Source organism: Sylvia atricapilla, chromosome 20 (assembly GCF_009819655.1).
Source record: "Sylvia atricapilla isolate bSylAtr1 chromosome 20, bSylAtr1.pri, whole genome shotgun sequence".
In the NCBI taxonomy this organism is placed as follows: Eukaryota; Metazoa; Chordata; class Aves; order Passeriformes; family Sylviidae; genus Sylvia; species Sylvia atricapilla.
Genome location: NC_089159.1, coordinates 6,867,648 through 6,891,846, shown reverse-complemented (window position 1 = coordinate 6,891,846; position 24,199 = coordinate 6,867,648). Strand labels below are relative to the sequence as shown.

The 24,199-nt window shown below is 58.5% G+C and overlaps 2 protein-coding genes across 7 annotated transcripts in view; both read left to right on the top strand.

The window, feature by feature from the left end:
• Window positions 1-962: 962 nt before the first annotated feature.
• Window positions 963-15,351, top strand: SEZ6 (seizure related 6 homolog). 2 transcript variants are annotated; one of them, XM_066333374.1, is made up of 17 exons: window positions 963-1,164; window positions 8,576-9,145; window positions 9,218-9,351; window positions 10,234-10,426; window positions 10,741-10,926; window positions 11,001-11,169; window positions 11,523-11,689; window positions 11,773-11,967; window positions 12,148-12,286; window positions 12,369-12,565; window positions 12,642-12,836; window positions 12,916-13,107; window positions 13,187-13,384; window positions 13,481-13,519; window positions 13,621-13,741; window positions 13,822-13,924; window positions 14,479-15,351. In XM_066333374.1, the coding sequence occupies exons 1-17, from the start codon at window positions 1,101-1,103 to the stop codon at window positions 14,506-14,508; spliced, it is 2,892 nt and encodes a 963-aa protein (XP_066189471.1). In that variant the 5' UTR covers window positions 963-1,100; the 3' UTR covers window positions 14,509-15,351. The 2 variants fall into 2 exon arrangements, with proteins under 2 accessions (XP_066189471.1, XP_066189470.1); XM_066333373.1 differs by having other exon boundaries at window positions 14,463-15,351.
• A 587-nt stretch (window positions 15,352-15,938) lies between these two features.
• Window positions 15,939-24,199, top strand: part of PHF12 (PHD finger protein 12) — a 32,297-nt gene continuing 24,036 nt past the window's right edge. For 2 of the 5 annotated variants that reach the window (XM_066333368.1, XM_066333369.1), the window contains exons 1-2: window positions 15,940-16,336; window positions 16,649-16,830. In XM_066333368.1, coding sequence (XP_066189465.1) covers window positions 16,271-16,336; window positions 16,649-16,830 — 248 coding nt within the window. In that variant the 5' untranslated portion in view covers window positions 15,940-16,270. Of the gene's footprint in view, window positions 16,337-16,648; window positions 16,831-24,199 lie in introns of all 5 variants that reach the window. The other 3 variants (XM_066333370.1, XM_066333371.1, XM_066333372.1) reach the window with 3 other exon arrangements.

The following is a 24,199-nucleotide window of genomic DNA, read 5'->3' as shown; positions in this document are numbered from 1 at the left end:
GGTGGCACATAGCCCATGACGTGGGACTGGCTGCTGCTCTGCTCTTGGCTCCCCATGGCAAGCCGTGCCATTCTCCATGGCAGGAATGATGCATGTCGGCAAAGCAGGACCTGGGATTAAAATTAAACCCCCGCCGGAGCTGGCTGCGTGGGCTGTGTGTGCAGCGGGGCTGGCCGGGCTGCGGGGGATCCGGCGAGGAGAAGCCATCTGGGCTTTTGGAGGGATGGGGAGGGGGTTATTAAACAAAGAGATGGGGTTTTTATATTTTTAACACCCGCGAGAGCCGTCCATCAGCCAACACGGAGCTGCTCGGTGCCGGTGCCAGCACCATCTGCCCACTGCAGGGCTGGCTGGCCTCCGGGACCCCGAGGCAGGGGGCTGGGGAGGGGCTGTTGGACCCCCACCACAAAGAATACCGGCCCCTCTCTGAGCTGTTCCGGCTCCAGGTGTCTCTGCTTGGGGAATGATGAGCCCAGCCCTGATTTGGGTTATTTAAAGATGGGGAAGGGCAGTAGAGGGGGGTGCTGTGGTGAGAGTTCTGTAGGGTGGGGAGGTAGCATATAGTGAGGTGGGCATCGAGCACCTTTGCCACAGCCCTTGCTGGCGCCCACCTCGAAGGGTTGCCGGGATTCGGGGAGGAAGGGGGAATTAGGCGGTCCCCCTCCCCCAACCTTCATCTCCAGCTTTATCGGGCGCCGCACTCGAAGAGTTACGGCGTGGGGGTGGGGTAGCAGGGAGGAGCCCCCCCCAAGCCTGCGGGATTGGAGGGCGCCTCGCTCGGAGAGTTACGGCGAGGGCTGGGTGGGGGGGAGGGCCCCCTCCCTTCGTCCCTGGAATTAGCGAGCGCCTCACTCGGAGCATTACGGCCGCCCCCCCGCCCTGTCCCTGGGATTGGCGAGCGCCGCGCTCGGAGCATTACGGCGGGGGGGGGGGCTGAAGGGGAGGCGGGGAGAGCCCCCCCCGATCCTCGGATTGGTGTGCGCCGCGCTCGGAGCATTACGGCCCCCCTCCTCCGCCGTCCCCGGTATCGGCGGGCGCCGCTCGGGGCGCCGCCGCCGCGCCCGCAGCGGAGCTGTCCGCGGTGCTGACCGCCGCCGGCCATGGGCCCGCCGCCCGCGCTGCTCCTGCCGCTCCTCGCCGCGCTGCTCCGCGCCCCGGCACACGGTAAGCGCCGGCCGACACCCCGGGTCATCCCCGCCGCGCACACCGTCCACCCTTCGGTACCGGGTGGCCTCAACCCGCCTCCGTCGCCGGCAAACTTTGCCAACTCGTGCTCTCCCCCCGGCGCGGAGGGGAGGCTCCCCGTTTTCCCTCGGTGAACCGAGAATTCGCCCCCTTCACCGTTATCCGCCCCACCGCCGCCCCCTCCGGGGACGCGCACAGCGCTTTGCAGCCGGGCTGGTGCAACGCCGCCCCCGGCAGGCTCCGGAGGCAGCCCCTCTGCCGGTGTTACCGGCGGGGGAAGCATCGCTGCGCCGGGGGCTGGGCAGGCACGGCGGGACCCGCTCCCGCGGTCACCGAGCCCTTCGAGCCGCCCTCAGGCTGGCTATGCCGTGTGCCGGTCCCTCCGTGCGGTCCCCACTGCCGGGTGGGGGGCTCTGGGGGTATTTGGTTCTTTCCCCCTCTCTTCCCTGTTGGGGTGACGCCTCCAGCTCCGCGGGGGACACAGGGGACGCAGAGGTGGCGGGTGTCGGTTTGCCAAGGAAAGCAGCCAACACCCAGCTCGGCTCCTTGTCTCTGCCACCCGTGGGGCACCGGCAGGCTCGATGCCTCGTGGCTCCGCTGCCCCAAAAACAGGATTGGGGACCCTCCGAGGCTTGGGGAGACCTGTCAGGGATTGGGGTGCCCCGGAGCACTGTGGCCATGCGTGGGGCAATGGGCGGGTCGTGGTCCAGCCCCGCTGGCCCCGGTGGGATGCGGGATGTGGACACCGGCTGCAGGCAGCAGCCGTGCGGGGAGTTACATAAACTCCCCATCTGGCAGCGGAGCCCAGCCGGGGAAGGGCGCCCTGGTCCTGAGCCCGCTGCTATTCCCAGCTCGCTCTGCCCCCTGGGGCTGCTGCCACAGCCTTCTTTCTTGGGAAAGGGAGTGGATGGGGACAGTAAGTGGGGCAATGAAACGGCACTCCCGTCTCCTACCCTGCAGCAAAACTGGAATGAGGGGTTCATGTCGCTGGTTCTGTCCTGGGAGCAGGGCGCTGAGCAGGGCAGATTTCCCCCAAGGGAGGTTGCTGCTTACTGTGTCAGTTTAATGATTTCTAATGAGCAATTACCTCTAGTCAGTCCCCTAATTTCTGAATATCAATAAAGTTAATTAAACACTGCATGTGCATTTCCCAGAGTCTTAAAAGTAGGGATGTCCTGGGAGGTGCTGAGCTCTTCCCAGAGAGCTGGGACCCATGGGGTCTTGTCCACCCTGTATCCCTTTATCACGTACTGGGAGCTGCCTGTGCGGCTCGTACTTCAAGCTCCCCATCCTCCATCACGCAGGGCTCCCAGGCAGCACCCGGGGTTCCATGCAGCATTGCCGTGCTCAGTGTCACTGTGGCCTTGACTTGGCATCGATGGGCTGGCGCATGATGAGGATGAGCCATGGGTCTGAGGGACATGAGGTCAGGGAGCCTTGGACTCCTCATCCAGGCTGGGGTGCTTGGTGATGTGGTGGCAATGCAGGGGCTGGTCCTGTCTCTCTCCTGCCCCAGCTGTAGGGCACCACCAGCCCCTGGTATCCACAGGGATTTGCCCCAGCTGAAAGTGTGGTCTGGACCCCATGGCACTGGTGCAGCTGAGGGGTATGGTGCCAGGTACAGCTCCATCAGCCTTGCCCCACTGCAGCCCCTCTCTCCAGCTCTCCAAAGCCATGGAAGGCCAGGCATTGTTTTGTGGGGGTCGTCTTAGCCACGCTGGAGGGACCTCTTTGTAATTTGGGGTCCTGGCAGCCTGGGGCATTAGAAAGCAGCACAGGCTGTGGCAGGGGGCACAGGGCCTGGCCGTGCCCCCACGAGCTGTGCCACGGCATCCAGCCTCAGCCAGATGCACCGTGCCCATAGGGGTGATGTATTTGGGGGACAAGGTGCCCCTGGGGATGTGGGTGCAGGCTGGAGTCTCAGTGTGAGGAGGGGGCTGGGGAGGGAGGCAGGCTCCAGTAATTAACGGCGCGTGTACTCGTGCCCTGCGTGCCTCGGAGGAGTTCGTCACCGCCACGCTGCCGTGCCGCCAGGCCAGGATTATCTGGATAATACTCTTAAGCCAGGGAGCGGGAGGGCAGGGCTGTCCCGCGGGGATGTGGGGCTCAGGCTGAGCCAACCCACCCCCACTGCTGCCCGGGAGCCTGATTGCCGCAGGGATCGTCTGTGGGTTTGCAGTGGCAGGGATGAATTCAGCGCAGGGTGCTGTGTGCCAGGCAGGGCTGCCAGGCAGAGCCAGAGCAGTGGAATGTGGGGGAAAATGGGGTGCAAAAAAAGCTTGGGCAAGGACATGAGAAGGGCAGCCCCCAGGCCTGGTTTGGAGCAGTAAGAACCCCCCCTGTTCTGTGCTGCTGGTGGGACCCCCAGGCTGGCATGGGGCTCCTGGGGCTGTCACTTCCCTGTGTGCAGCCCCTGCTGGGGTGGGGGCTGAGGCTGACCCTGGCCGTGGGGTCCCCTGGGAACACCAACAGCCCCCAGGGGAGGCGGATGAAGTTGTGTCTCCAGCGGCTCTGACGGGAGAGGATAATTTTGCCTCCAATCAATTCTTTAAATGCGCACAATTGAAAGATTGCCTCTGAAAGCTGCCTATAACCAGGGAGGTAATGGATTCCCTCCAGTCGCAGGCAGGAGCTCGGGAGTGGCACCATCCCTTCCTCCTGCTGCTGGGGACAGCCAGAGGACCAGCACTGCTCCCACCAGGAGCATCCTCGGGTGGGTGAAGGACCTGCCTGGACCCCTCAGAGGCAGCTGCAGATGCCTCTATCTGCCTGGCTCGCTGCCAGCCTGCCCTGTGCTGAGACCTGGCACCACTCCTCACATCCTCTGAGGTGCCATGGGGTCCCATTGGTCAAGGCTGGGGATCTGCTCGGCCCCCAGCCTGCAGGAGAAGCAGCAGGAGCCAGCTTGCACGCTCGCTGTGCCGGTAGGAATTATTACATATATAATTTAAATGCAGTAACGAGCTGCGCTGAAGGGATCAAATATTAATCAGCTGCAAGAACGCTGCTCTGACCCTGTGAAAATGGAGAGAGGTGCTTGAAATGCCAGATCAGCCAGTGGTGGGCGATGAGCGAGGTGATGCTTGGACAGGGCAGGCTCTGGTGGTCCCCAGATGCCCTGGGAGGTGGCAGCAAGGGGGAATGTTTGCTGTAAAATCAGCCCTCAGTGGCTTCCAGAACCGGATGGTTCATCCTCTAGGAAAAGCGGTGCTGGGGCAGGATGTGGGGGCTGCCTGGAAGAGACAGAGTGCTGGGGGCAGCTGAAATACTGGCTCTGGCAGGAGCAGGCGGCGATGGGAGGGAATGGTGTCTGCAGGAAGTATGACATGGCTGAGCAGCCCAGCGCGGAGCCCGACAAGCAGCTCTCGCTCGCCTCCCGCAACCGATTTCAATTACTGTCTCTGGCAGTGGGCGGAGGGAAGGGGAGACAGGAGCTGGGTGGGCAGCGTGGCCCTGCTCACCCTGTCTGACTCCTGCCCACACTGGGAAGGCACCCCCAGCACCCAGGGGTGCCCCGAGGGCTGGGTGCCCCTCTGCCACCCGCAGGGGTGGCCCGTGCTGGGTCCTGGGGGAGACTAGAGCTTGCACAGAGCCCCATGGGGGCCTGGCACCTACATTGTGCCCACTGTGGGGTGGCACACAGTGGGTGCTGCCCAGCAGTGGGGTATTCATCACATCCTGGGGGAGGGGCTGGAGAGGCTGATTTGGGTGCTGTCAGCCCAGGGAGGGGGGGACATGGCACCGCACAGCGCTTGGGTCTGAAATAGCAGCAGACACACAATTTATCACTGCTGCTGCCACGCAGGGAAATTGCTGTAGAAACCCATTAGCTCCGCAGGGAGAATGGGGAAGGGGGATTACATGGGCTGTGGGTGGCGAGGAGGGGACAAGGGCACCGCTGGTATCCAGCAGGTGGGAAGGGAGGAAAGCCCCGGGGACGGGCACCCAGCTGCCCGCTGGCTCTGCCCCAGTGCCCGCCCGGTGTCGGCGGTGCTCGGTGTGTCAGCCGGCGCCCGGCCGCCGCGATGCTCCAGGGAACCGGTTGCGGTGATGTGACATGTGTCAGCGGGTAAATGACTGTTCAATTCAAGGAGAATTGCAAAACATACAAGGTCAAACGCTTCCCCGCCAGCGCTGCCATGAATATTAAAGCCGAACTCCTCTGATAGCTGCCAGGGCTGGCGGCCGCACTCGCCAGCGGTGTCCCCGGGCACCAGGGCAGCCCCTTGGGTCCCTGCTCCAGCTGCTCTAACTGTCTCAGCCTGGCCGTGGGCATTTGGGGTCACTGGTGGTGCCAGGGTGGAGGTGGCCATGGGGTGGCAGGACATGGATGCCAGCGTAAGTGCCAGCTCACCATGCTGAGTGCCAGTGGTTTGTCTGTGGTGACAGCTGGGTGACAGAGGAGCTGGCTGCACAGTCCTGCCCGTGCCCACCTGCCCCTGCCTTCACCCTCACACCATCTGTGTGCTCCTGCCTGTGCACGCCCACCCCTGCCTGCATCCTCCCACCAACGCCTGCCTGCATCCCGACAATGCCTGAATTCCCACGCTGCCTACACCTGCCCACCCACCAGCTGCACCCACCTGTATTCCCTGCCTGCTCCTGCCCACGTTGCCTTCACACCTGGAAGCAAGCCCTGCTCCCTGCCTGGGGTCTTCAGGGCCACCAGGACAGAGGGCAGGTAGGGATCTGGCATCAGGATGTGAGGGTGGTGCTTTCCCTCTCCTGTTCCTGTTATGGAGGCCGTGGCACAGGGAGGCTCTGGGTGGGGGACCATGGTGTCGGCTGCCTGACAGCTCATTCATCACAGCTGCTGGCCCTGGCCATGGGGGCAAAGCCAGATTGGATTTTAAATTAGAAAATAAACCTAGAATCTTGTGAAGCCCAGCCCCTGCCCTCACCCTGGGCCAGGCACCCCGCCTGCCTGCACCCCGCCTGCTCCTCCTACAGATGAGGAAACTGAGGCACGGAACACTACCGTGCCACGGAGCTGTGATGCTCCTGGGGTCACAGAGGACCCTGCCCTGTCCCCTCCCTGAGCCGGGCACTCTGTTATTGCTTTCTTGGCGGGCAGCATCGATCTGTGCTCCCTGGGCGGCCGCGTGCCGCCTTATTTATTTATTTGTGACAGCAGGCAGCATCGATTCCCGCCGGGGGGGCCTCCGCCCGCCACAGCCAGATTAGTCTCTGGCATCTCCCGGCTGCTGTTAATAAACTCCCACCCTACAAACCAACGGGAGGGATTAGGACCCTGTCCCGGCTGTGACCATGGCCAGCGTGCTGAGGGACCCCAACAGGCACAAGGCTGCCGGGGACTTGACAGCCCCTTTGCCCATCCCAAATTCCGTGGGGTCGCTGCTGGGTGCCAGGGACCAGGGGAGTTTGTGCTGGGTAGGCAGCCCCACGTCAGCAGCCCCTGGTCGCCTTGGGGACATGGGAGGGACATAGCTGTGGTACTGGAGATAAGCTGCTTAGAGACATCTGTGGAGGTGGAGGATGTCATAGTGTAGTGTTCACGGGCCATGGGTGGTAACAACTGGGCACCCACTGCCTCCCCTCGGTGTCCTGAGCGTCCTGCATCCCCACAGGGTCAGGAGTATTCCCCAGTGCCAAGCGTCTCCTGGTGCCAGGAGCATCCTGTGGTACCCAGAGCACCACACAGAGCCTAGGGCAGTGCCTGCTGACAAGACACTGCCCAGCCCAGGGTGCTCAGTGTCCAGATGGGGCCTGTTGTAGGATCCTTGCTTCGAGGCCTGGCCTTGGCCAGTAGCCTCCATAGGGAACACCGTGCCCCCCCAGCATCCTAGGCAAGTGAGGTGCTCATGGACAGAAGTGTCCAGGGGGCTGGGTGGGCATCTCTAGCCCAGCCTTCACCACACAGGGCAGTGGTGGTGGTGTAGGGCCCAGCCCTGAGCACTAATTTGCTATTAAAACCTAACAGAAATTTTGGCGCCCTTCAGTATAAACTCATTAACTTTTATGTCCTAATAAATGCATCCTATTAAAATATAATTCTGGCCTTGCTGGGGGGCAAGTGAACCTCTCGGAGCTGGTGCGGGCAGGTGTCCCTGCTGTGCCTCTGTGACCAGGGCATTACCATTGGCACTATGGCAGGGGACAGGGGGTGGGTAGCAGCGCTGTGAGGATGCCTGCCAGTACCCAGCAGCTCCCCACTACGCTGCACACCCAAGATAATGTCTCTTAATAGTCCCTTAAAAGCAGCAGTCGCAGAGTAATTAATCTTCACGGGGCCCTGCCCTGCTACGGATAGGGATAATTACCCGGTAATTGGCAGTATCGTGTCATCAGTGCCTGTGCACGGCAGTAAGACGTGCCCACGCGCTACCGTGGCCCCACGCCGGGGGTTCAGAGGGATGCTGAGTGTCACCATGGCATCCCCTCTGCCGTGGCACTGAGCTGTGCCCAGCAGGAGAGGGGACAGTGCTGCGCCGGATCCAGGAGCTGGGAGATGCTGGGTGACTCATTAGGGCTGATTAAATTCTCTTTTATTTTTGGTCTAAAAGCCGTAAGCTGCTGGGCTGGGCATGCTGGGGATTTGTTCAGGGACTAATGCCTGAGAGGGACACAGGGCTGTGACAGGGGAATCCCAGTGGCTGTGGTGGGGAGAGGGGGGAGCATCGATGGGGTAGGGGGTTCCCTACACACACACACTGCTCAGGGACAGCCTGGCTGGAAAGAAGCTGAGCTCTCTGGCAGCCTGGAGAAGGGTCCAAGTGTCCAGTCTCCCGTGACATTCCTGGCACAACTGGTCACGGCAGTCATGGTAATCACCTGCACGTCTGCACACTGGGAATATCCAGTCCCGGGAGAACCTTGGCACGGGATGGCATCGCCTCTGTGGTGAAAGATAATCTGTCATCAGGGACACCCAACCCCAGGGCTGTCCCCATCCGGGCTGGCTCACGGAAGGAGTGGGCACCCCTTCACGTGGTACGAGCTGCAGATGTGCATTAATTAGCCAGGGCTTCATCGCCAGGGCTGCCCCAGTGAAGGGTGTGCTGGGGAGAGGGTGCCCAAGTCCTGCTGCATGTGGCTGATGAGCTTGTTTGCCATCCTGGTTTTGGGGGAATATTGGTGCGCAGGGAAGCGTTAGCCCTTGGAATGGCACTGCCCTTTGGGGCAGGGTTGGTCCGTGGGAAGTGGGGCTCCCCAGTGCAGCAGAGGGCTGTGGCAGTGCACCAGCATCTCTCTCCAGAGCTGCATCCACACCCGATACAGCAGCAGTCCATGTCCAAGCACTGGCCCCAGGTGCCACTGAGGGCACCGTGCTGAAGCATCACTCCCTGGTGCATCACCCTGTTCCCTGCCAGTCCCCAACACAGCATCAGTCCACAGGTGCCCACCATCCCACACTCTTTCCTCCCTCCAGGCTTCAACGGGCTGGCGAGGAAGACAGGGGAGAGCGCTGAGGTGGAGCCGACGGCGCTGCCCACGCCGGCGGAGCGGGAGGCGGAGGCTCGCTTTGTGAGCACGGCGCCCACGCTCAAGATCCTCAACCATCACCCGCTGCTGGAGGACCTGCTGCACGAAGCCTTCCTGAAGAAGGACTACCTGGCCCAGGCGCCATTCCTGCCTGCTGCCGCCGGCCCCCTCCTCCCTGCCGGTGCCCTCCAGCCGGCCCCCGGCCCCCCAGAACCCGAGCCCTCTCCCCGCACCCCCGCCCTGCCCCGGCCCGCCTTCCCCACTGACCCGCTGACCACACCAGCGGGGCGCCCCGGGCCATGGGGGGAGGCGTGGGGGGCTGTGCCAGGCGCAGACCCCTCATGGTCGCCCTCTGGGGTGCCAGAATCAAGCACTGCATCCCCCAGCCAGGCACCCACCACGGCCAGCACGTCCCTGGCACCCCGTGCCGTGGCCACCGTGGTGCCTGGGGATGAGGAGGGGACCACCACCACCTCCACCATCACCACCACCACTGTCACCACGCTGCAGGGGCCAGGTGAGTGCCAGGGAGGGAGTCAGGTGGAGCTGAGGTGAAGTGGGGCTGAGCTGAGGTCTCTTCTGTCACCAGCTCCCTGCAACCGGACGCTGGCGGGTCCCGAGGGCTGGCTGGTGTCCCCAGAGCCAACCGGTGTCCCCTATGATGGCAGCCTGGACTGCACCTACACCATCTCTGTTTACCCTGGCTATGGTGTGGAGCTCAAGGTGAGCTGAGGGCTGAGGGTGGGCCAGGGTGCCAAGTGCCTGTAGATAAGTGTGGCATGTCCTCTGCTCTGTGCCATGGCTGTGTGTCTGTGCAGGGTGCAGCAAACACATGGTCTTGTCCTGGTCCTTGTCCCCATTCCTATGTCCCTAAGCTAAGAGAGCTGGCTCAGGGCACTGCCCACCCTCAGGCCCAGCACAGGGATGTGGATACATGAGCTGGTGGGATCCCCCAGGATGCTCTGTGCCTACCAGCTGCCGTGGCTGGCACCCATCACAAAGAAGTGCGGCGAGATTTAATTAACGAAGCCCTAACGGAGAAGGTGTGAGCAGTGCCAGCAGGTGCTGTGCTGTGCAGCAGGGCCAGGAGCACCCAGTGCCCATCTGCCAGGAGCAGAGGCTGACAGCAAATCCTGCTGTGCCGAGGCCCTGTGCTGCTCCTGTCAGTGGCACACGGCCATGTATCCCCATCTCTGCTGAAGCCACCACAGGGCAGTGCCGTGGCTTGTGGAAAGCTGGTGGAGAGCCAGAGGCAGCATCTCCACCACCAGCCCTGCTCCAGCCCACACTCACCCAGTGCTGCAGCTCCTCACCATGGCTTAATTAGCATCATTAATAGCAAATTGCTCCAGAGGGCAAGGTTGGCTGATTTCAAGGCTGCCAGAGTGGGCCTGGCTGTGCTTTGGTGCTCTGGCAGAGCTGCTGGCTGGGCCCTGCTGCTCTTGGCGTGGGGGATGATTTATGGCACTGCTAACCATGTTTGAAAGGTGCTGCCCTGCACAGACAAGCTCCAGTGGGCTATCGACTGCAGAGAAGCCACTCAAGGACCAGCTCCGAGCCAGGTGCCGGGTGATGCTGCGGCGGTGACACTGGTGTCCCCTGCAGGTAGAGAACATCAGCCTGGCAGAAGGGGAGACGCTGACGGTGGAGAGCGCGGGAGGCCTGGAGCCCAACCTCCTGGCCAACGAGTCCTTCCTGCTGCGGGGCCAGATCATCCGCAGCCCAGCCAACCTCCTCACCCTCCGCTTCCAGAGCCCCCGGCCTCCCAGCCCTGGCTCCTACCACTTTCATTACCAAGGTATGGGGCTCAGACCCTTCTGTACCCTCTGGGAGCTTCCCTGCCAGCGTGGTGCTAATTTGGGTCATGGCGATTCACCAGGAGTTTATCTGTGTTTTAAGCGGACACTGACTGGGTGAAGAATGGTCATGGAGAGCTAATTTGCCTTAGCAATTATGGATTCATTTAGCATAATTCTCGGCAGCTATAGGCACTGTGTCACTCAAGCCCTGCCACACCCAGGCATTTCCATGTGTTTGGGGAGGCAGTTTCTGGGTTCTGGGGCAGGGGGTCCATTGCTCCTCAGCCTTGGTGACACCACCACCTGCCCCCAGCCTACCTGCTGAGCTGTCCCTTCCCGGCACGGCCGGCTTTCGGGGAGGTCTCCGTCAGCAGCCTGCACCCTGGTGGGGACGCCCGTTTCCGCTGCTCCACGGGATACCAACTGCAGGGGGCCCGCCGGCTCGTCTGCCGCAACGCCACCCGCCCCTTCTGGAGCGCCCGTGAGCCCCTCTGTCTCGGTAAGCACCGGCACGACGGGGACAAGGGACAGCTGGCATGGCACCGTCCCCCACTGCTGGTCCCTCTCCCACAGCGGCGTGCGGCGGGGTGGTCCGGAATGCCACGGTGGGACGCATTGTCTCGCCGGGCTTTCCCGGGAACTACAGCAACAACCTGACGTGCCACTGGCTGCTGGAGGCGCCGGAGGGCCACCGCCTGCACCTCCACTTTGAAAAGGTGTCACTGGCAGAGGACGATGACAGGTTTGGCTCTGGAGCAAACTGGGGGGGCTAAGGGTGTGGGAGCACACTGGGGCAGCCCCACATGGGGCCATGTTCAAGGATGAGTGCCCTTGGCTATATCCAAAGATGGGATCTGCCGTGGATGACTGCAATTAGCCATAATTAAGGATGGGTGTTGCTCACCATGGCCAAGTGTGGCTACCTTTGGCCATTAGCCATGGTCAAGGACAGGTGTTGTTTGCCATGTTCAAGGAAGATAACCTCATGCCCAAGAATGGTTGGAAATGGCTGGGGTTGGAGGCTACCATCCATGCCCATGCACAGCTGCTGTTGGCCATGGTCAGCACTGCACCCTGCCCTTGTCATGTTGGCAGGCTCATCATCCGCAACGGCAACAACGTGGAGGCACCGCCGGTGTACGACTCCTACGAGGTGGAGTACCTGCCCATCGAGGGGCTGCTCAGCACCGGGCGCCACTTCTTCGTGGAGCTCACCACCGACAGCAGCGGGGCCGCTGCGGGCATGGCGCTGCGCTATGAGGGTACGGGGCTGAGGGTGCAGAGGGTGACCCAAACATCCCTGTGCCCAGCTGGCCCCCGCAGACCTTTGCCCCTGTGCCCGCAGCCTTTGAGCAGGGGCATTGCTACGAGCCCTTCGTCAAGTATGGGAACTTCACGGCCAGCGATCCCCGGTACCCCGTGGGCACCACGGTGGAGTTCAGCTGTGACCCAGGCTACACGCTGGAGCAAGGCTCCACCATCATCGAGTGTGTGGACCCGAGTGACCCGCAGTGGAATGAGACAGAACCAGCCTGCCGTGGTGGGTGCTGGTGCTGGAGGGTGTTGGGGGTTGTTGTGGATGGGGCATGAGACATGCTGCAGCCACTGTGCTGTTGTGTGTGATGGAGCTGGGGGCATGGTGGGTACTGGATGTGGGATGCCAGAGTAGGTGCTGTGGTGGGTGCCCCACGGCAGTGCCAAGCCCAGTGTGTGCCCACAGCGGTGTGCAGCGGGGAGCTGACGGACACGGCCGGAGTGGTGCTGTCACCCAACTGGCCAGAGGCGTACGGCAAGGGCCAGGACTGCATCTGGGGGCTGCACGTGGAGGAGGACAAGCGCATCATGCTGGATGTCCGCGTGTGAGTGTTGGGATGGGCTTGGATGGGGATGGTGGGATGGCAGATCTGTGCATTCCCTGTCCTCACGGCCCCACTGCCCCAGGCTGCGGCTGGGCTCGGGGGACATGCTGACCTTCTATGATGGGGACGACCTGACGGCGCGCATCCTGGGCCAGTACACGGGCGCCCGTGGCCGCTTCAAGCTCTACGCATCCACTGCTGATGTCACTGTCCAGTTCCAGTCTGACCCTGGTGCCGGTGCCTTTGCCTATCGGCAGGGCTTTGTCATCCACTTCTCCGGTGAGGCCCATGGTGGGACAGTGTCCCTGGTGTTCACAGTGTCCCCACTGCCCTGCTCAGCCTTCCATGCCCACAGAGGTTCCCCGGAATGACACCTGCCCCGAGCTGCCGGACATCGCCAATGGCTGGAAGACGTCCTCACAGCCAGAACTTCTCCATGGCACTGTGGTCACCTTCCATTGCTACCCTGGCTTCCAGCTGATAGGCACTGACCTCCTGATGTGTCACTGGGACCTGACGTGGAGTGGTGACCTGCCCTCCTGCGAGCGGGGTGAGTGGTCCACACCAGTGACCCCCTGCCCTGTGGTGCAGCCCCAGCCACCATCACCATCAGTCACTCCTGCCTGCAGTGACAACCTGCCGGGACCCTGGGGATGCTGAGCACAGCCGCAGGGTGGTCTCCAACCCTAAATTCCCGGTGGGAGCCACCGTGCAGTACGTCTGTGACAAGGGCTATGTCCTGGCGGGCGCTGGGACCCTCACCTGCCATGACCGTGCTGCGGGGGGACCCAAGTGGAGTGACCGCCTCCCCAAGTGCATCCGTGAGTTGGGCATCCCCTCCCTGGCCATATCCCCCAAGCCGACGGCGAGCGCTGACTCCGCCTAACCACTGCCTCGCAGCGGAGACCTACGAGCCCTGCCACAACCCCGGCGTGCCGGCGGGCGGGCGGCAGAACCCGGAGCGGCGGCTGTACCCGGCGGGAGCCACCCTACACTTCTCCTGCACCGCCGGCCGGGCGCTGCTGGGCGAGAGCAGCCTGCGCTGCCTGCCCGGACACCCCTCACGCTGGAGCGGCTCCCCTCCCATCTGCAAGGCGGGTGAGACGACCACTCCCCAGCCCAGCACCCGGCCGGCACCTCTCAGCACCACACTTCTCACCCCTGGTGTTGGTTTCTTTCTTCTGCCTCATCCAGCCTCCTACGATGAGTTTTACAGTAACCGCAACCTGGATGGTAAGGGCAAGGGTTTGTTGGGGTGCCAGAGCGTGGAGGGGCACCCAGGGTGTGGCCAGTGTGGGGTGTCCCCTGGGTGAGCCCCCAACTCTCCCGGACAGCTGTGGCCAAGGCCGTGCCCTCGGGGACAACGCTGGAGGGCACCAACGTTGCCATCGCTGTCTTCCTGCCCGTGCTGGTGGTGGCCCTGCTCATCGGGGGCATTTATCTCTACTTCTCCAAGTGAGTGGCCCGCTGGCCCTTGTCATCCCATGCGGCCTCATGGCCCCCCACTGCCCACTCCAGCTGCCCTTTCCCCACAGGCTCCAGGGGAAGCCAGCCCTGCAGCTGCCCCTTGCTGGCTCCCACCCCTATGACCATATCACCGTGGAGTCGGCTTTTGACAATCCCACCTACGAGACAGGAGTAAGTACTGGCCCCCACATCCCCATCTGGGGCTGGCCACCCTGGGGACCCTGCATTGCATGGGCCACCTGTGCCAGGGGCTGTGCATGGGCTGGGACAGGAGTGGGATGGGGTCATGTGTTCCAGGAACCATGCATTAGATAAGATATCCACCCAGGAACAAACACAGGGGGTGGGACAGGCACCCAGTGATGACGCGTGGGAGGATGTGTCTATCCAGGGACTGTTCACAGGATGAACATCCAGTTAGGGAGCACACACAGCATGGAACATCAATCCAGGGACCACATCTGGGGTGGGATATCCACCTAGGCACCACACATTATTTCAGCCAGCCAGCCAGGGACCACAAACACTATCTAGGATATCCATCCATTGACCATGTGGACACTAATCCAGGACCCATGTACAAGATGATACACACATCCCCAGGGCCATCTGTAGTCTGGGATGTGCCTCCAGGTCCTTATGGGATGGGAGATGCCCTATCCCTGTCCCAGGCAGCCCATTGCACTGCCGAGTGTCCAACCCCTTGCAGTCTGTTTTCTTTGCAGGACACGAGGGAATATGAGGTGTCCATCTAGGTGTGGGCAGCGTGGAGCTGGGCGCTGCAGCCACCCCTCCCGGGCCCCCCGTGCCCACCAGCCCCTGGCACGGGCTGGGAACACCTCTCCCAAGGAGACTCAAGCCAAGCGCTTGGCAGGACCCACCAGGGCACCGGCCACCCCCCTGCCACCCCCAATCCACCCGGACTCCCGTGGGGTCTGCCCGAGCCCCACTGTCACCCAGCCCCCCGCACTGGGCTCGTGAGAGGCTGAGCCAGTGGGGATCTCTGGACCCCATCCTGCCCTTCGGGCGCCATCCTTCCCCCCAGTCCCCCGCAGGGGGAGAACAGCAGCCCCCACGGTCCCTGCGACGAGAAGTGACACAGGCAGGGAGAGCAGCGCTGTGGGGACCCCCAGGTAAGGACAGGGCTCCCCGGGGCTGCAGCGGGGAGGGGACAAAGCCCCGGGGGGTGGGCGACGGGCTTGGGTGGCCATGTGGGTGCCGCTCCCGCCCTCGCCCACCACCCAGCGCAGGGCTGGTCCCCCCGCAATCCTGTGTCTCCCACCGCCACCACGCAGGGACGTGTCCCTCCCGTCCCCCCAGCATGCTGCGTGTCCCCCCGGCCCCCGCTTGCTTCGCCCTCCCCGGGGGAGTCCCTTCCGCCACCAGCGTGTCCCCCCCGCGCGTCCCGGCCCCCCAGCGCGGCCAGACCCGGAGTGACGGGGTGGGCAGGGGCACCGGGCATGGCTGTGTTCCCCCACCGCCGCGTCCCGCCCGGGCTGGTCACCCCGGCCCCCGCCGCCCCCTCGATCTGGAGGGGACACCGCCCCCCTCCCCATCTTTTGGTTGTTTCATTAATAAAAACTGGTGTTTTAGAAGAAGCGATGGCGTCTTCCTCAGCGAAGCCGGGCAGCTTGGAATGGGGATACACCCACACAGACCCTCAGCGTGGACCTCGAGTCCACCTCACAGCTACTGCGACCCTGATCCCGACCCCCACGCCCTCCCCTCCCGTGCTCTCGGGGGGCACTGCTGCTTTAAGAGGCGTGGCCTCCGCCGGGGTGACGTCACAAACAGGCCGCGCCCCTGCCACCACGGCGCGCCGCGCGCCGCGCGCCCCCTGCCGACGCGCGCGTGCCCCACCGCCCCGCCCCCGCGTCATTACGTCACTGACGTCCCCGCTACCCCGCCCGCTCCCTGGAACGTGACGGCCGCCACGCGCCTGCGCGAGAAGAGGGCGGGGAAGGGGCGGAGCCAATCGGTGCAGGGGAGGGGCGGGGCGGAGCCGCGCGGGGCGGTGCTTCGCGCAGGCGCAGTGGCTCCGCGTGCGTCCCGCCGCCCCCCCGTCGCCGCCGCCGCCGCCGCGCCAGGTCCGCGCGCGGGCGGCGGCGCGGGGCGCGCATGCGCGCGCGGCGGGCGGGGCGGGGGCGCGGAGTGCGCTTGCGCGCGGGGCCCGGAGCGTCGGCGCCGCCTGTGCGCGGGGCGTGCGCGGTGCGTGAGCGGCCGCGGCGGGCGCGGGGCCGCCGCCCCCTCCCTCCTTCACCCACCCACCCCCTGCGCGGCAATGGCAGCGGGCGTCGGGCCCCCCGTGGCCGCCCCCGGGCACGGCTGGAGGAGGAGGAGGACGACGCGCAAGCCGCAGCGGCCCGTGGGATAGGCCCCGCCGCCCGCCCGCCCCCGCCGCGCCGCGCCCCCCCCCCGCCGCCTCGACGCGGAGCCGCCGCTGAGGGGCCGCCGCACGTCCCCGCCTCGCTCCCTCTCGCCGGGGGGGGCTCTCGGGGCCGCTCCTGGGCTGGATGAATGTGGGAGAAGATGGAGACCAAGACGATCGTCTACGACCTGGACACCTCCGGGGGGCTGATGGAGGTGAGGCCCGGGACGCGGCGGGGGGGGGGGCCTGACCGGGGAGGCAGTGGGGCTGCAAGATGGCGAGGGAACCCCCCCACCCCGGAGCCCCGTGGCCTTACAAGGAAGTGCGGAGGGACGGAGGCAGCTCGCCCGGCCCCCGGAGAGGCCCTGCCGGACGCGGGGCGGGCTCGGCCGGGGCTCTGTCCCCTCCCCGATCCCCTCCCGGAGGACCCGGGGCCGCTGTCCCCCCGGCGGGCACGGGGAGAAGGGCGCTGGGTCAGGGTCCGTGCAGCCCCTCAGAGCCCGCTCTGTCTGTGTGTGCATGTGCAGCAAATCCAGGCCCTCCTGGCTCCCCCCAAGAGCGAAGATGGGGAGAAGAAGAGCAGGAGGCCCGAGAAGGAGCCCAGGCGAAGTGGCAGGGCCACTAACCACGATAGCTGCGATAGCTGCAAGGAAGGAGGGGATCTGCTGTGCTGCGATCACTGCCCCGCCGCTTTCCACCTCCAGTGCTGGTAAGGCTTGGCGCTCTCTCCCTCCGGATCTGCCCGGAGCACCTTCCCTCCGGCCGCTCCCGCTTCCCGTTAGGTCCCGGGGAGGGGGGGACCTGGGGCCGACTGGAGCAGACAGGAATAAAAAAGGAGGTGCAAACCCCACTCGAGTCCATCCCTCCTGAGACTAATCCACAGCGGCCGAGCTGAGCCCTCCCCTGTCTGCTTTCTGGAGGGTTGGGGGGTCCACCCTCCTCCTTTCTTTTTGTGCTGAGCAGCGGGTGAAAGGCCTGGAGGAGGAGCGAGGCCGCTGGCTGCGCGGCCTGGCTGCCTTGGTGCTGCCCCTGCCCGGCCTTCCGCCCCCCGCAGCGGGAAACTTCCCCACCTCACTCCCTCTCCAAGGGTGCCTGGCTCGGGGGGAACCCTCCGGAGGGCCCTGGCTGGAGAGGGGGAAGCCCTGGTGGCGTCTCCGCGCCAGGCCTGACGTTCCCAGCGCTTCCGTGCTGCTGCAGCTGCTGGGAATAATGGAGGTTGCTGTCTCTGTGTCTCCCTGCCTCACTGTTTACAATATGGCGACCTTCCTTTAAATTATATTTTTATTCTCAGCGCCATTTTGGCTGCATATATGACTTCCAAACCCTCGCAGCGTTCCCCACAGTATCTTAAACGTGAAAATACCTTCCCCGTGGAAATCCAGGCCTCCAGACTTTAACGTTGGCCGGGTTTATTCCTTTCCCTCCTTTTTTTCCCCCTTCCTCCTTGCTCTTCCGACCTGCTTGTCTCATCCGTGGGGGTGTCTGCTGTTGGGTGCTCTTGATGGGAGTCGTGTGGCTTTGTTGATAAAGGCAGAGCTTTCTGCATGGAAATCTGGCTGCCGGCTGGGAGAATCGAGGTGCGTGGGGAAGCGATGGCAGAGCTCGAGGTGCTGGAGGCTGCAGCAGGATGGGCTCTTGCTGCCTTCCCTCGCAGCTTCCCAAGCTCTCCTGGCACAAAGCGACACCGTGCCAAAAGCTCCTCAACTTTGTGCCCTGAAGTTTTTCCTTTTTCTGCACCCGGAGCTTGGATGCATCCGAGGCTGCTTTGCCAAAATCCCCCTTTTCAACAGTTGACACAGGCGGGCGGTTTGTGTTAAATTAGCACAGCCAGAGTGGATAATGGAGTGGAGGAGGGAGCGGGGCAAGTCAAACAGCTGGAGCTTGGGAGTACAGAGTATTCTTCCTTAGGGGAGATTTTTTAACCACATTCCTTTCTCTCTTTCATGCTTTGGAGCTTTGTTTGCCACCCTGTTACAGCTGTCTCCTCTGCGCTTTTTTTCCCTCCCTCTGTTGTTTTTTGTTTTTTTTTTTTTTTTTCCCTCTTCTTTTTTTGCCTTTTTCTGATTTTCATTTGCTTGCTGGCTGTTCTGCATTTCTATACTAATTGAGGGTCTCAGAACAGTTATTAAACTGGTCGCTGATAGCAGGGAAGCTGAGTGCTCGGTCACAGTTCTGTAGGGAGTGTCCCGTTAGCAGCCTGTAGCCAGGCAAACCCGACAATGCTGTAGCATGCAGCCATGACATCATCCCTCCTACCCTGAGGAAGTGCTACTGGTGGAAGTGCAGATCCTCTAATATTTACTAGGAGGATAGTAATTATCATTCTTTTTCATCCAGTGTCCTTGATGAGCTTTAATTTAAGGGTGTTTTTTTCCCTTCTGCCGGGCGTAGATGCTTTCGGATGCAGCCAAACACATCCTGAGCATTCCTTTAGTGAGGCTGGAGTGATGGCTAAAACTTCACATTTTGGAATGGAAGAGCTGTGCCTATGGCTGTAGAATGTCCTGGTTGACTCTGAATCCTAGTTAAGTCTCACCATAAATGAGACCATCTTGTGCATGCCTAAATTTCATGGCTTAATTTGACGATGTTTTTGTAGTTAGGGAGTGGGAAACAACCAGGTAAATCTGTTTTACAAATCCTGTAAAGCTTTTGCTGTACCTGAGCTAGTTGCATTATAATTGTATAAACATTTTATATAAAATATTATATTAAAAATACATATTTTTGGCTAACCTAGTCACTCTTTAGAACAGAAATTAAAGAGCAATTCTATATACTCTCTTTCATTCCATTTGTTGCCTCTTCTGAGGTTTCTCAAGCAATCCTTTTGACAGTAGCTCAGACCCTGCTGTGGGAGGTGTGGAAAGGCTTTGTGTGAAGGCCTCCAGCTTGGGCCTGGTTCTGCTCCTTCCTCCTGGACCTTTGTTGGACCTTTGGCTATGGCCTTTAGGTCACCTAGGTTGTCTCAAAGGGATGCTCAGGTTTTGTTTTCGTGTCTTCCCTTTACCTCCTGCATTTTGCTTAAAGTAAACTTCCGTTCTGGATATAAACTGAGGCATAAAGGCAGCACTTGCAACTTCCTTTCGGCCTCCTTTTTTTATTTAAAGAATAGCAGCTGTAATGCAAGGCTTGGTTTAAGTCACTTGAATAGCACTGCTGGGGCACTCTTAACTGATTTGTGTCGACAGCTTACCTGTTCTCTGAATATTTCTTGTGAGCTTTAGTACCAGGTTGAATTTATTATCAGTATAGCATAACAAAAATGAAAGAGTAGCTTTTAATTGGTCTAGGGTTTGTGATCAGTTGATTACAGCTGAATGGAGGAGCCATATTATGAAAGAAAAGGATTTTCAGGGGTATGATTGGCACAAGTCATGCAGTCAGCTGGAGACAAACCCAGCTCAACTTCCCAGGAACTTGTATTGCTCCTTCCTGTGTAGAGAAGGTTCTTCTGTACCAAGTTGTTTAAGCCTGTAGTGAGAAAGTTGGCTTTGCTAGGTAAGTGTGTGACCCTCAAACTTCAACAGTTTACCTTAACTTCAGTTTAGCACTTAAACCTGTTGTCCTCTGTGGGAAACAGAAGGCACTTGGCCAAAAGTCCAAAACTTTCCAAGTCTGATAGTATTACACATCTGAGGTGGTAAATAACTAGTGTTGTTGTTACATTGTGGAATACTGCTCTCCTGAATTAATGTGGGTGGAAGTGACTTCCCAATTCATCTGTTGGGGTGTCAGCTCTTCCCACAACTCTGTTTTGGAGTCACTGGTTCAGTGTAAAGCTGCTCTGGGTGCTCTGAGAAGCCATGGGTCCAGAGGATTCCAGCTTGGCTGCAGATAAACTGTCCTGGTGGGAGGGATACAGGAAAGTGTGAAATCCCTGCCAGATACTTAGTTTCAACATACTTGGATTAATATCACGGTCAGGTGACTCTCTTCATGTTTGAATTTACAGAGAGAGGTTTTTTAGGTCCCTAGTAATTCTTGAAAACAGGACATGCTCTGAAGTTGGTGTTTGGTTCTGGTGTTTGCCCAAAATCTGCTGCTTTGGGTAACAGTGCAGAGTGCATTTCCATCCTGATGTTTTGCCTTAGCCCAGGCCCTCAGGGATGGTGCACACTCCTTCTTTTATGTGATTGAAAACCAATTTTCTAGTGCTACTTCTATTCTTTCCCATTTATATCCTCCTCCTGGCAATGTGATTGTTAGAATTCCCTGTGTTTTCTTGAGCTTGTAGTAAACTTGATTCACATTGAAACGGGTTTGCAAAGCGACTGATGTTGCAAATTCATTATGAAGGATTAGAAAGATCCCCGGGAGAGGAAAAGTTTAGTTAACAAGCTGGGGGAGGGGAGTGACAACAGGAGGGAGAACCAACACAGAACAGTGTTGTGTTTTTTGGTTTGGGTTTTTTTTTTTTCCCCTCTCTCTTTTTTTTTTTTTTTTTTTTTTTTTTTTTTTTAAAGTCTCCCTGCCCGAGTTTCTGGTTGGAGGAGCCCAAAAGCACAAACCTCACTGAATGCTGCGGTTCAAGTCCCTCTTGTAAAATCTCCTGCCGCTGGCTGTGCAGCTCTGCTGGCATGGCAGAGTGACCTCAGTCCCTTAAAGCTGACCAGTTATGTAAAGTACTGTATGACAGTACCAGTTTGGTGGCACTGCCCAGCAAAAAGGCTCCTCGTAGCTGGGCTTCCTCACTGCTGTGCTGGGAGAAGTGTGTTGTATCCATACTGGGGCCTGCCATCATCAAACTTTTTGCAACACCTCCTTGTGTTTATATTTGCAGTTTTTGGCTCATTTCTCCTCTGATTTGGCAGTCTTCACCCAAGTGCTGGTGTCGAAGAACAGGAGTAACAGAGCTGTAAAGTGCAGCAGAGGAAGCTAAACTAGAGTTTTGGTATTTTCTATGAGTCACATTGTTTTAGTGCTTCTAACAAAGAATAGAAAAAAGTTGTGTTTGGCTGGTAGGACATCTATAACTCTTTCCCCCACCTTATTCAGTCTAAAATGCTCTGCTTTATCTTTGGCATTTGTTCTAGCTTTGGGTTTTTACATGAATATGCAGTCTGTGAGGGGAGCAAAACAATGGCCAGTCTATTGTCTCAGTTAATCCTTCCCTTAATGGTCATCTTGGGCTGCCTCTGGTGGTTCAGGTGAATATTAGAGTGGTCTGAGGCATCTCTTGCTGCAAGGAATAGCAGGATGTCCAGGAAGCTGCTAGAGAGGCAAACTTCTTACCTAACAGTGGCTAGGAACAGGGTTTCAGTACATCGAATTACATCACAGCTTCAAAAGAGTTCGTAGTTTTAAGTGCAGAAAGTTTTTATCCTGAGGCTTTCTGTTTGTTTGGGTTTTTTTACAGTAAATGACTGGCAAACCCCTACTTTAATGTTCATGTAATTGCATATTGAAGGTCAGAGTGAGCTGTTCTGTTCCCAACATTTAAATGTATCCATCTTAACCGATACTTTGTAAAAACAATATTGGTTTAAGTATGTGCTTTTTAAAAAAACCAACTTTTGTTTTTATGTATCTCTGGTTCTGATATTTTGGGAGCTTTGGGGCCAACCTAGGCTGGATCCTGAGGCAGGAGGAAGTGATTGTCCTGGCTGGGTTTCTGGCAGTGGAGGGTCACTGCGTGTGCGCCTGCAGATGTGGTAACATGATCAGTCTTGGCAGCTCTGCTCAGTAAAGTCGTACCAATGAGATTTTTCACTCTCCTTATTTTGTCCTAAATCTTTCTGTGCAAAGGCAGATAAGGTGAGCCTAAATCTATGGACTCGAGCAAATGATTCACAGTAAGAATTTGATAAACTCGTGATTGTGACTTGCAAACCATCACTCTCACCTGTGCGTGTTAAACTGAGCGTGAGCAGGTTTTGCACTGTGGGGAAGAATTGGTGATTTGGATTGAGCCGTGGGTGTCTGCTGAAGTTCCCAACATCAGTGTGGAGTGGTAGGAGCACAGATTTGGGATTCTAAAGCTAAGGATTCGAAGTTGAGGAGGGGGATGTTTAACTACTTAACTGAGGCTTTGCCTTTAGACGTGGCTGCTGCGTGGTCTTGTGTTACATCAAACACCTGCATTGTTCCAAAGCTATTTAAAATGGCACAGTGGGAAACTGTGAACAAGGAAAATTCTCCGTGTTTTAGTACCTTGGCTTAGGAAAGTGCCAGTTTTATGTTGACCACGACTTGTGGAGACCTGAGAAAGCTTTGCTTTTTTTTTTTTTTTTTTTTTTGTTTCTGGTGTCGCTATGAGGTCCATTTTTGAGTTGACTCCTCAGGAGCAAGAGGCTGCAGTGGTTTGCTTCGAGGTGGGGTTCACTGCTTTGTTCCTGCTGCTCCAGAGCTGGTCTTTCCTGGTATGTCAGCCTGCAGGCATGACTCATGGGAGCCTTTCACAACATGGAAAGGTCTTCCCAGAGGAATTCCAGCTCCTCCAGGCATTTGCAAAGGAAATTCTTAATTGGATTAGATTCATAATACTAATCTGCTAATGACTGTTTGTTATGGAGATCTTGGCACTATCTTGTAAATATATTCACCTTCTTTTAGCTCGCCTTATGTCTTTTTATCACATACAAGCTCAGTGTTGTTAAGATTGTACTGCCGCCAGCAGATCTGATAGTTGGGAATGGGGGACTACTGTGTTTATTACACAAGATCTTATAAAGCTCATAATTCTTCCCTCTCTCTCTCTCTCCATTTCACGGTGTTGTTTAGGTGGGGTAGTAAAAGGGAAGCAGTGGTGATCGGCATGTCTGACATCCGGCTGTACTTCTCTTACCAGGGGTGTGAAGGACACCCTGTCTGGGGAGTGCCTCTGTGCAGTTGTCAGTGACAGACCTGTGTATTTTTAGTAAGAATCAGGACCAAACAGGCATATCCCCCCCCAAAAAAGGCCTTTTTTGGTGCTGTTGTGGTGCTGTGAGGAACACCTGCAGGAGAGCAGGGCTCCTGTGTTTCTCTGTGTAAGACAGAGTCAATTTGAAATTTCAGTTGTAGCATCGATACTGAAACAGTTTTTCAACACTAACATGAATTCTTCCAGTTACTGACCCACACCAGTGCATGTTAAACTGCTTTTGTTGCTAGACTGACTCACTGGTACGTGTCAGGTTCTTGAGTTTTTCCTGTGCTCTGCAGCCTTTCTTAATCCTCGAGTCAGTAGCAAATAGCAGGAATCTGCTGTGGAGAAAGGGAGCAGTTACTTCCAGAGTAGGAAATAGGTGTATCTCCCTGAAAACAAGTGTGACAGTCAGAATATTTAGGAAGTGCTGTCTGTTGGAATATAAATCATGTGAGAAGGATGTACCCGTTTTGTTTTTTTTAATCCAGTCAGGAAGTTCTCTTGGACTTGTGAAAATGCAAATGTATCTGGGGATATAACATGGCTTTGTTACAGGGGTATGAAAGAAGTGAGTGTAAGCAAAAAGCATCTTGCTACGTCAGGTTACTGGCTAGACTTGTGATTTTTGTGACACAGATTGTCAGAGCTGGCTTTTCCTTCTTATAGTAATCGATTTGTGCTGTCTCCAGCTCCACTGCTCACTAGATGTCTGCCCAGCTTCCTCGAAGGAACACTGCAGTATCCAGTAACTCTGTAAGCTGAGTAAAAATAGTGTTGTAGCTTCCCTTTAATAAAGGGCTCGACAGATACCAGTTGTAATGCAATCACATACCTTTTTAGGGTATGGAGTAAATGTTCCCTGTAGCCAAAAATGAAGGGGGGGAAAGAAAAAAAAAAAAAAAAAGAAGTTGTATAAATCATTCTTCCTGTTGGTGTATCAGATCTTGAGCACAAAAGGCAAAGAGCATCTCAGCCAGCTGGGGGGAATCAAGTGCCTGAACCCAACTCTAACCCATTTCTGCTGACGTCTGCTCTGCACGATCACTGGAAGCAAACTAGATGGAACTGGAGATTACCGACTTTGAACCCTGCAGAAAGCACTGGCCTGAGGATACAATTTAGCAGGCTGAAAACCCCATGCTGAATTTCTGGCAAGCGCTAGTGATTGGTGTGAAACACCTGCCTGTACAGCCTCTGACTTTGGGCATGGCATCATGTGAACTTCCCA

What these genes read in the sequence shown, in the direction of transcription:
- SEZ6 (XM_066333373.1), top strand. Translation starts at nt 1,101, where the DNA reads ATGGGCCCGCCGCCCGCGCTGCTCCTGCCGCTCCTCGCCGCGCTGCTC. An exon ending in CCCTCCCATCTGCAAGGCGG is followed by an intron (nt 13,385 to 13,480) that starts GTGAGACGACCA and finishes TGCCTCATCCAG; the next exon opens with CCTCCTACGATGAGTTTTAC. An exon ending in CAGTAACCGCAACCTGGATG is followed by an intron (nt 13,520 to 13,620) that starts GTAAGGGCAAGG and finishes TCTCCCGGACAG; the next exon opens with CTGTGGCCAAGGCCGTGCCC.